Source organism: Amphiura filiformis, chromosome 1, assembly GCF_039555335.1.
Source record: "Amphiura filiformis chromosome 1, Afil_fr2py, whole genome shotgun sequence".
Classification (NCBI taxonomy): Eukaryota; Metazoa; Echinodermata; class Ophiuroidea; order Amphilepidida; family Amphiuridae; genus Amphiura; species Amphiura filiformis.
Window position 1 is genome coordinate 60,947,526 of NC_092628.1, and position 12,040 is coordinate 60,959,565.

At 37.0% G+C, this 12,040-nt stretch overlaps 1 protein-coding gene across 1 annotated transcript; it reads right to left on the reverse strand.

Moving 5' to 3' along the window:
• Positions 1-1,855: 1,855 nt before the first annotated feature.
• Positions 1,856-11,476, reverse strand: LOC140162052 (aqualysin-1-like). The gene is made up of 8 exons (XM_072185346.1): positions 11,366-11,476; positions 9,150-9,290; positions 7,178-7,319; positions 6,933-7,039; positions 6,089-6,233; positions 4,769-4,953; positions 2,601-2,772; positions 1,856-2,395 (listed from the first exon to the last, which is right to left on the reverse strand). Exons 1-8 carry the CDS (start codon positions 11,474-11,476, stop codon positions 2,253-2,255), a joined length of 1,146 nt encoding a protein of 381 aa, XP_072041447.1. The 3' UTR covers positions 1,856-2,252.
• Positions 11,477-12,040: the final 564 nt, after the last annotated feature.

Genomic DNA, 12,040 nt, shown 5'->3' on the forward strand with positions numbered 1-12,040 from the left:
CAGGTACAGTCGCAATTAATCGTAATTCAAAAGTCGTAATTCCAATAATGACTTGTATCATCATTTATTTCAAGTGAATTCGAATAAGTCGTCATTAATTACGACTTTTCGCTAATATAAACGAACACATTGTTGAATTCGTATTTACCTGCCGTAACCACTGGTAACAAACGAATTCGATATTCGTGAATGCTAATTTGTAATCGAATTCAGCCGAAGTAGTGTAAACACCCACCAAACGAATTAATCTGCTGTCGTAATTCAAAATACAGCTTAAGTCGATTACGACTTTTGCCCAATGTAAACGGGGTAGTACCCAATGTAAACGGGGTATTACTGCTGAATTATGACATATGGCACATCCTTAAGGGTATATGAGGTATTGTTGGTCGAAGCATCGATTTTCATTATCTGAATCAATATATTATTGAAAAATCACACTTTGGTGTTTTGAAAAAGTTCATTCTACAAATCATATACTTTGAATTTATTGTTGTTAATGAGTTATGGACGTTTTACAAAAGTGTTGTTGTTTCAGCCCTCTTTACAACATAACTCAAGAACCACAGGACCTACAAAAGTATATCTGTGATATTTGAATTCTTCTACACGCTCGCTATGAATTGAGCAATGCAATTTTTGCTGAAGCTCACTACCATTCGCAAGATGCTGTGAACTATATTCTTTTGTTGCTGCTTCGACCAACAATACATCGTATACCCGTTAGTGGTATCAGTGAGCTGTATTTGTAATTTGTGGGAGAAGGGGCATTTAAGGGATCCAAAATGAGCGTTTATTGCGTTTCGACAGTATTTTTTGTGGGACATGAGAGCACCTCAGACCTATCGAATTGCATTCTGAATACGAAGCATGTCTTTCTGATATCGAATAATTTTCATTTTTAAAAATCACAATATAATACAAATTTTATGACAAATTATAAAAATTTGATATTTTTCAAATTTTTGATATATATATAACAGTCCTCGAAGTAAATTATATAAATCTAATGATATATTCTTAAAGTGTATGTAGCAGGGAGGAAAAGCCGACGGTCAATTGAAAATTTTGGCTATTCCTCGAGTCATAACGATTCAGAAAAAATATAGTTTGCCATATCTGTGATGTACGGTTCTTGAGTTATAACCGAAAAGGTCAAAGGTCAAATGTTGGGTTCCACAGAGGTCAAAAAACTAAACATTGTCTGATTTTAACCAAAATGGTCTCAAATTATTCGGCTTGCAAACATAATTCATTTAAAGAATATTTGCACTGTTTAGTTTGTTTAATTACATGCGTAACATCGAAAACTAGGTCGGGGTCAATAGAGTTCAATGGTCAATGACCTCTTTTACCCTGCTACCTAGGTAACGAAACATCCAAGATATGGCAAACTATTCTTATTTTGGAGTGTTTTTAAAGGACGAACACATTGAGACCATTTTCAAGGAGATCGGAGCATTTTTTCGAAGTTGACCCACGTGGAGCCCAAAATTTGACCTTTGACCTTTTTGCTTATAACTTGAGAATGGTACATCACAGATATGACAAACTATACTTTTTCTGAATCCTTAAGACTAGAGGGATGCTATGGTATAGTTTTTATAAAGATTAAAGCAATTTTGAAATTTTACCCCTGTATGACCTTTTCCCGCCAAAAACTACCTTTCCACCAAGTATATTTTGGTATATTTTTGGTATGATGTTCAGGGGACATCTCTAAAATGCATTAAAGTGAAAACAATTCTGTTGCAATTAGTGGTGGGTGACACCACTAATTTGTTTAGATTGACTGGACTACCAGGGTTAGAGCAAAATTTAACAGCAAGAAGAAACGGCAGGATTACAATAAACAGCCAGGTCTTTTAACATGTTTTATCTTTTCCATCTAAACTCAAAAGCTTATTAGAGTCAGGAATAGAGCACATCGTCGTAAATTCTTAAACTCCCCCAATATTTGAATTTCTAATTAATTAATTTAAGGACAAGTCACAAAGTTAAGAAATGTGAAAAGCAATGTGAACCGTTTTTGGTTCTACAAAACCATTTTCTTGGCTAAAGAACCATTTTTTGGCTTTACCTTTCCAAGATTTGTGGTTCTACAAAGAACCCCATGGAAAACCATGGGATAAAAAGGTTTTAACTTGCACCTTTTTCTACCACAGTTGTGGTGTGGAATGCCAATGGATTATTATTATCTTCATATTTAAAGTTCTTATTTTTAATTAGCAATTATGTCCATCATCATTGCTTCAGTACGTCTGCCACAGCAAAATGTTGGGTGAGCCTGTACCGATGTTACTAAGTTTGTTCACAGCAGAGTTATCAATGATATTCTGTGCAACTGCCCCTGGAGTTAAAGCAGAATCTCTCTCAAGAAGCTTAGCACAAGCACCTGAAAGAAAGCAAAACTTAAATGTTAGCAATTTGCATTGTGGAATTGTTTAAGAAACGGAATTGTGTAGCTTCATTGATCGCGCTTAGTTCATCACTTTGCTAAAACCGCCATGCATAATAGCAGAACAACAGCAACAACATACATAATCAAGAACAACACAAACAAAATAATAACGATATAGCTGAAAATATTGTAATTTTACCTGATACATGAGGGCATGACATCGAGGTACCACTTATAGTTTTGGAGGCATAGTTATTATTATACCAGGCGCTGGTGATGGATGAACCAGGAGCAAAGATATCCAAGCATGAGCCCCAGTTGGAGAAAGACGAACGCACGTCGCGGTCGTCGGTAGCTCCGACGGTAAAAGCCTGGTATGACAAAAAACCAATGTACATCATGACTCATGTATTATATAATACCGTAAAATGGGGTAACTTTGGGCACTTTTCAGAGTTTTGAAACCACTGCTACCAAACAAAACCAATTATATTTATAATTAACTCTTTTTTTTATGACATTAGGGTTCCCTTCTACACCTTGAAGTTGAAAAAGATTTTTTAATAATTTTGTAAGGGTGCCCTAGGGGTTAAAAATAGCCTGACCAAAGTTACCCCGCATTTGGGGCAACTTTGGTCAGAGTATTACATTCCATGAAGGAAAAAAAATGAAAAAACTTATCTTCGCTGTATCATGGTATATGGACAAGTTGTTGTTTTTTGTGACATTTGACCCCTTGCAAAATTAATCAAGCACACATCCTTGCTCACAAATATTGATTTTTATTTTTTTGAAAATTTAAAAAAAAAATGCTTATTTTTGGTCAAATTTTCGAGGAAATTGGACATGAGCGATTATTATTTCTTTCAAACATATTTCTTAACAAATTGACACCAAATATGACTAAAAACAATATTGCTGTACGAAAATATGACCATTTAAAATATATTTGACCGACCAAAGTTACCCCGCTGACCGAAGTTACCCCATTTTACGGTAGTTATTGTGTATTGGAACAATAAAGTGGACCCTAAAACATGACACTAAGACCAAATTAAACAAAAATCTTCCCGGAAATGCTTCAAAGGCCCCATAGGCCAAGGGTTCCTGAATGTTGTCGGGGTCCTATGGCATGCATGCTCGTGCATGAAAGGCCCATTCAGTGATTTCCGCTCATCCGGACGATCGTAAAAATCATCAAAATTCAGATTATGGCACCTTTGTCATTGTCATAGATGTGCTAACATAGCATGCTAGTGTTTCAGCTGAAAGCCGTGTATTTTATTGAAGACAAAATAAGGAATTCACATGAATGTATAATTTATATACTGACAGTATATAAATTAGCTACATGTATTTGAACGGGGCTTTAAATTCATCAATGCTGCTGTTTTCTGCCAAATGTTTTATTTCAAAAATACCAAATGACAATTTGAATGACTTATCCTTCACTTTTAAGTGGGATCACTGAATGGGACTTAAAAATAAAGGACTGGCTTGACCGAGGGAATTAAAATCTGGACCCAAATTAAAGGGGACTATACTTGACCGCACAGGGTACTAAAATCTGGACCACAAAAGACGACTACTTGCCGCATAAAACAGAACTATAGTACCTGACCGCATAGGGTATCAAAATATTGATTACAAACACGGACTAATTGATCGCATAAAAGAGATTACTTGACCGTATGGTATAAAATTTTGGACTACAAAAGGGACTACAAAAAGGGACTACTTGACCGTTTCGCCAACCTATCACATGTTAGAAGAATCTCGTGGATATCAGGATTAAAAGTGGTGGATGTATATACTTAGTGATGAAGTTGAATAAATAAATAAATAAATAAATAAATAAATAAATAAAACAAACATCAGGAGTTGTCTGATGATCGCATTAGCGTGAAACTCAAAGTTACAACTTTCGTTCCACAAGTTCTATTCGTATTATTAGCTATATGCTTTAATGCATCGAGCACTCTGCACGAAGATAGTCATCTTTCTCCAAGTAAATAAATAAATAAATAAATAAATAAATAAATCAATAAATCAATAAATCAATAAATAAATAAATAAAAGGTATAGAAGAGTTCACCTCAATGTTTATCAACAAAGACAAGGGACTGGTATATCGATATGCTTGAATGAACCTGTAACCACTACACTGTTCAATAGCCTTATTGTGATGTGGCGGGAGTTTTAAAAACACGAGCCCTGAACAAAATATGATGCGCGCGCATACTGCCAGCCAAAAAACAATGGAAATTGTGATGATGCGTGCGCATACTGCCAGGCATTGACGTCAGAAGTCAACTCATCAGCTGGTTCAGAATCCACTGAGGAACATTTTACCAGCAAAACACTCACCTCTGGTACTCTAGCTGGGGAATAATAACAAGCATCAGAATTGTCATTACCAGCTGACGTGGTTACCACAAACCCAGCATTGTGCAGATTCACAAGAGCCTGGTCCTCTGCATTGGATACACCTCCACCTAATGACATGGAAACTACGGCAGGGGTTGTACCGTAAGCTAACACGTAATCCATAGCTGTAGTATTCAAATAAAGTAATTTTCAGATACTGCACGTCGTATATCTATTGTGTTGTGATGTGTTCTGATCATAGTAATTAACGTTAAGAAAATTAAGAAAACGTTTTGCCAACTAGTCTTTGGGGTAGCTGGGTTTTCTTTGGAATAATAGACAGGAGATTTCTCCTGAGAAAACCCAACTGTCTCTTTGTCTTGGCAGATATTTAATTTGTGTGGACCGTATGCCCGGACTTTATGGTACCAACAAGATAACATAATTGTACAAAAAGTGCCCCAGACGACTTTTCAAGTTTTTAGCCAAGCTATTATAGAAGCAGTTTCAGATCAAATCAGAGCGACTGCGAAATGTCCTGACGTCACTCTTTACTCAGAATTGGCCAAGACAGTGGTACTATACTACCATGAGAAGAGTGAACTTGTTGCCAAATATGAGAACCGCTTATGGACCGCTTACTAATTCCTAATAGAGGAAGCAGGGGTAGGTTATCTACAAGACATCTTTGCCCAAATGCTTAGCAGCACTTGGCACATCAAAATCCCAGAGACAAAAATGAAAGAGGACAAAACACAATTGACCATCCAGCAAGAGGAAGCTATATAATTTGGCTTAGCAGGAATTCCAAAGCCTTCCAGTTCGGAGGGAAGTTCTAAGAGACGGTTACATAAAACTCTGTTAACCCCTGAAGTCGGTTACTAAGCACAAATAATTGTATTGACATGCCTGTTGCCTGCCAAGAGAACTGCACCAAGAGTGCACATCCTACACTGTGTATTCTGGGTGACTGGATGTCCAGCGCACATCAGCAAGGTTGATTTTCAGGAAACGCAAGTTTGACTCCATCAATTCAGAACTCATAAATGAACTCAACTGGCTTCCAATCAAACAACGCATTGATTACAAAATTCTCTCACTGTATTATAAAGCACTTCACGGACAAGCTCCATCTGACATCATTGATATGCTTCAAATTCGAGTAACTCAAAGGCAGCTTAGATCACATGCTCAGAAGCTTGAGAATTGTTGTTGCACTTCAATGCAACAACGTGCCACTCTTTGGTGCTTCATGTTTTAGATAATGGATTTTTTCCTTTTTCATGTTGTTTTATACATGATATTGATCTCTATACTTACCGGCAATAATAATGTCGGTAGAGGAACCACTGCTGCACGGAAACACCCTGACACTAAAAATGTTTACACCTTTTGCCACACCGTAAGAATTTCCACCAACTGTTCCAGAACAGTGAGTTCCGTGACCATTGCAATCAGACCCATCCTAATAATAAATACAAATTAATGTCACTGAAATGATTTGATGAGCCAAAAGAAAATGGTATCGTTGTTAATTAACTCATGGTATTGTTTGCACGGAAGCGGGTATAGGCCTACATTGCCTAATTATATTTATTTTAGTTTAGACTATAATAATTTTTATGACGGTATTCCAGTATCTTTTTTGACGGTATTCTAGTATCTTTTTGCTAATTTTGATTTTATTTCAGATCCTCAATCATAAATTTCGTTAACAAGATAGACATACATAAGATATTACAAACACGCGCAGTCGGCATGAGACCAGTTTTAAGATCAATGACTTTAGTGTACGCATCGGATTGTATTGGTGTGGAGAGAACCGACTTCCAATTCTCCGGGAATTGCTTGTTTTGGTTGAAATTAAGGATACCAAGTTGGCGTATATATTGACCAAGGATACCAAAGTTGGCGTGATATTAATAAAGCAAAGATCCTTGGCATGTTGGCTGGCGCATGGTTGGCGTACCGCGTAGAAAAATTCGTTTATTTAAAATAGTTTTGGGAATCGGGACTCATGCCATTGCATTTTGAAGTGCCGCTCTCTCATCGCAGTCATATTCATGAAATTGAAATATTTATAAATTTATGTCATGCCAAGGTTGGTTGCCTTTCGCTATTTCTGTAGCATCGTATATATACTATATAAAAGCATAATACTTACCCCATTGCGCTCGTAATCGTAGAAAAATTTTGCCCTTCCTCCAAAATCGACATGGGTGTAACGAATGCCAGTATCAATGACGTACACATTAATGCCAGAGCCGGTGTCTGGGGATGTCAAAAGTTGATCAAAGTTGATACCACATTTCGTTAGAAAATAAAAAACAAATTTAATAATCCAAAGTATTTCTCGTATAAAGCCAGTAGAGCCAATAAGCCGCTTCAATATCGTTAAAGAACACTTACATTGATAATTGTACAGATCATCGAGAGGAAGATTCTCCTGGTTAACGCGATCCAGTCCCCAAGATGGAGGGTTAGCTTGGTCAGCTTGTGGACGAACCACTCCGGCTTCTTCGATGTAGTCTACTCCATCTAGACCACGGAGCTTCAGTGAGTCAAAACAAAAGAATAGAAAAGTTACGAACAGATTCACAGTTCATCTTCTTGCAATTACACCAGATATCCCGATTTTAATCACATGAGGCCAGCTTGTCGTTGGTGCAGGGTGCAGCTAGCCATGCATGATAGTATTTATAGTAAGCTAATTTACTTGCGTTGTAATCATAGTCCAGCTGCAAATTTTTTAAGTTTCAAATGCCGTCTTTTTTGTGATTAAAGCTTGCAATCAAGTTCAGTGGCGTAGCCAGTGGGAGCTTGAGGGACAAACTCCCCCATCCCATAGAAATTTTCAAGGATGAACATGTGGACGGCAAAGTGCCATGACTGAAACTAGGACGAAAATGTGGCTTTTCCCCCTCACACTAAAAAGCTGGCTACGCTACAGATCAAGTTATAAGGGGTCGGAAGTTTTGGAAAAAACCCTTCCCCACAACATGAGCAAAAAAAACTTTCCCCACCAACACAAAAAAAAACTTTTCCCACCAACTGTGTATAAATGCATGAAATAATAATATTATATTGGATATCAAGGTAATCGCGCAGTTTTGGACTTTCTTGTTCGTTTTACATAAACTTTGGTTTGCATAATCGTTAATACTTGTTCTACAATTCTATGTAGCCAAAATTTAAGATTTCAATTGGGAGGGAGGGGTCTTCCGAAGCGCACAATTTTGATAATTGCATAATTTCCATTATTAATTAAGACAAATGCGTCATTTTCAAAAAGTAAACAGAAATCTTGAAATTATTGCTCTTCATAGAGCTTCATAGCCTCGCAGATAAATATATTTTCAACCTTCATGCAAAATATAAAGTCAATCGGATGAGTGGTTGTGGGTAAAAACCCTGCGTGCAAGGTTTGAAATAACGCGAAACGACAAGTGGCTAAAAAGGGCACGGTATTTCGTAGACGCAGTCACACATTTTTGCGTTTCCTCTTTTTCCTTTGGGCGCACAAGGTTGTTTTTCAGCGTATTTTGCGGTTTCATTGCTGTTTGGATGTTGTGTTTATTTGAAAGCTTGCTGTAGCCTTTCCGACACACCCTGTACATTATGGAATTACTACCATCAGTCCCTTGCTTCTCTGCGTTCTTATTTCTTTTTCGCTTTAGTCTTGTCTGTCATCTGCAAACATGTCTTACATAGGTGAAACGGCAGACCGTTCGGCGTAAGATTGAAAGAGCATTTGAAAGAATCGGAAAAGCTGGCAACAAGAAAATTCACATGAGCAGTAAGAAAGGACTCAGTTGAAGAAATGTACAACTCAGCAATCACAGATCATGTTTTGCAACAAAACTATTTCATCAATTGGGAAGGGGCCAAAGTCGTCGACAAAGACTCAGACTCGTATAAACAAACGCGATGGATCAGAGAAGCAATGTGGATCAGAAAGCGGGGGACCACGTTATCAATCGCGATGAAGGAACTTATTCTTTGAGCCATGTATACGATCATGCAGCTTCTGCAAACAACAACACACCCAGGGGATGACCAGTAGGAGGACCAGAGGTGTAGCAGCGACTGTATCGGCGCATTACATGACACGTCTAAAACGGGAGTAAAATTCTGGACTTGTAAAACAAAATCTGATATTAAATTTAACTATATCAATCCTGATGAACTTATTCAAAGAATACCCATCTATGCCCAGCCGCTACCGAAGCAACTTCCGGTAGCGGGACTATACCCCGGGACTATACTTGGTCTGTATCGAGTTTTTCCCTGCACACATATACCACCATACCAAACTTTGATTTACAAGAATAAAATGAAAAACAAAAAAACAAACAATATATTTTGTTCGTTCCAATCTTACCCATTCTACAAATGTGTCAGGTATACGGAGTGAGAAGCCATTAAGGACATGGCCAAATTTGTATCTTATCTCTGCTTGTATCCCCTGTGCCATAGCCCCCAACTCCATAGAAGATATGAATTTATCAAGGTTGGTTGCATCCTAAATATGACAGAATAAAAAAGAGTGTCACATCATCGAGAATAACATAGAACGTTTATAGATATCATAGAGCTATATATAAAGGGCCAGCCTGAATGCCTGAATAGAGACGGTACATGTACTCACGCTATATAGAGCTCTTTTTTCCCCCAAATAAAACCAAAAAAAACACACACGTATTTGAAAGGACTTTGTAGCAAACAAATGAGTCTATTATACTCTTTGCTCTCCACCTGTGTACCTATAGACGAATCCAACGAGCCAAGTCATGGTCAGGATTTGGTCGGCCATCTTTGGTTTCCCGCTAGCACCAACCTGGTGTTTTGAACGCCCGATTGTGCAAATAAAAGCCGCCTAACACCTAGATAAGATGCAAAGACGAGGAGGGTTAATATAATAATATATACAATAGAGGTAATCCTGTCGCATCTATTCATACATAGTCCTTTTGTTCATCCATTTGTACATCTATGAATACTGATGCGACGGGATTACCTGCGGAATTATCTCTATTGTATTATTCTATTAACCCTCCTCGACCTTCTCTCCTTTGTCTACCTGTGTTTTCGTGGAAGGTGTAAAACGGGTGATGGAATGCAGTTTAAAATTTCCGCCAAGGCCGAATCATTTCACATTTTGGGTGCATTGTAGCCGACGGCTACCCAACTAAAGGCTGCTAGTCAGGTGTAGGAATGCGTGGATTTGGATTCGTCTATATCTTTATGTTGAATTCAATAATACATAATAATTATCAGAGTATGCAAGATAAACGTAGGCATTTATAGCGCCTTTTCAATCAAAGCTACATTTATTCCGCTGTCAAGACATATCACACCACGTGGCTGCAAACATGAACTAACTGCAACTAATACATGAATTATTAGGAACATGGAATATTATGTAGGTAATTTCAATTCAGACGGTGCCTCACAAAGTCCTGGCCCATAAGCTAAAATAATTACTGAAACTAAACCAAAATTCTCAACAATAACAAATCATGCATATGCTGGGGGAGTCAGTCTTGTCAATAAACATCCATACTGATGGGAATGCAAATCATTATGATATACCACCACCTGTAACATGATGCAGTCATGTCTACAGTAGAATTCATCTCGACCTTTAGGACTTAACCCCATTAAAAGCTATTAAACCAAGATAACACTCATTGAAACAGCTCAACTGATTAAATCGGATCTTCTCTGGTTGAGCACAAGTGTCTGTTTTCATGTGCGATATCGCAATAAAGCTGGTATTATAGCTTCAGTTGGGTAACCGATTATAAAGGAAACGAAAGGAAACAATGGTATGTGTACCTTTGTTCACGAAATAAGACAATTGCCTGCTTTTTGTAAACCAGCATTCTTGAAAATGAGCAACATAATGATTGTTGACTTAACACGGTTTGGAAATAATTTCTTCATATTTTTGGTGTTATCTGTCGTTTACATATCCTTCCTAAAACACAAAAGTGCGACCCTCTCCAAACACCTAAATTAGCTAAAAATTTAGGACATGTTACAAAACTATATTGTCTAGAATTTTAGAAGAGTACTTTTAATATTGGCCGGTTAATTTTCACACAGCGACGTTAACTAGGCAATGTACTATTACCTATAACATTAACTAAAACACCAAAGTACGAATATTTCCAAACATCTAAATTAGCTAAAAATTTAGGACATGTTACAAAACTATATTTTCTAGAACTTTAGAAGAGTACTTTTAATATTGGCCGGTTATTTTTCACACAGCGACGTTAACTAGTCATATCCCCATACTTTTAACGTAGGGCTATTTGTAGAGGTCACGCGTCAATGGGAAAGAGCACTGTGTATTGTGTATAGGAAAACGGACAGTAACTGCAGTATGAGTTGTTATAAATGTGCCTCTTCAGTTACCGGCACCTTCAAATTTGATCAAAGTTTACCTGAGGTTTATTTTTGAAGTGTGTGTGTGGGAGTGATGCAATTCGTGTTTCCGTTACCAACGACAAGTTTGATCAACTTATAATTCCTGAAAATTGAATTTTAAATCATCTTATTCTTAGACTTATGCGCGATCCATAAACATACCTTTAATACGACAATGTATTGTCCAGGTATAGGCTCCTTAACTTTTTCAAGCCGGGATAGCTCGGCGCTAGCTACAGCAATGAACAGCAGCAGACACACGAAGACCCTCATTTTGTACCTTTCTAATGAAAACAATGATACAAACTTAATATGCAATACATTTACAAACATATTTTTTATGATTGGTATTTGTTTTTCATTCTGTTAAAATAACCAATAATAAAGATGATAATACAAACAGATGCAGATACCATACGATTCTAAATATGACATTCGAGCAAATATTCTGTTGCAGCCCAAGTTTGTACATAATGGATACTACTTACTTTTAAAAAAATCCACACTTACTGATTGTCGACTTAAATATAATATGAATGATCAGCTCTCTTGGTTCATTGGTATTAGTTCATTACCTGCCTCGTGTATCGGGTTTTTGTGCTGTTTGTCTTCACAAGTTTATTGCAAGATTTTATCTTGTGTAAAATTATCAGCTACAAATGTAGCTGTGTAAAATTATCAACTACAAATGAACCTGGTTCAATGCCTTGTAAATTATCAGTTTTAATCGTTAATTTCATTTAGTTTATTATCTTATATAAATTTATCATCAAATGAATGCGTCATGCTAGTAACAGCAGATCAAGTTCACATAAGGTTATGTGCCGTATTAAGATT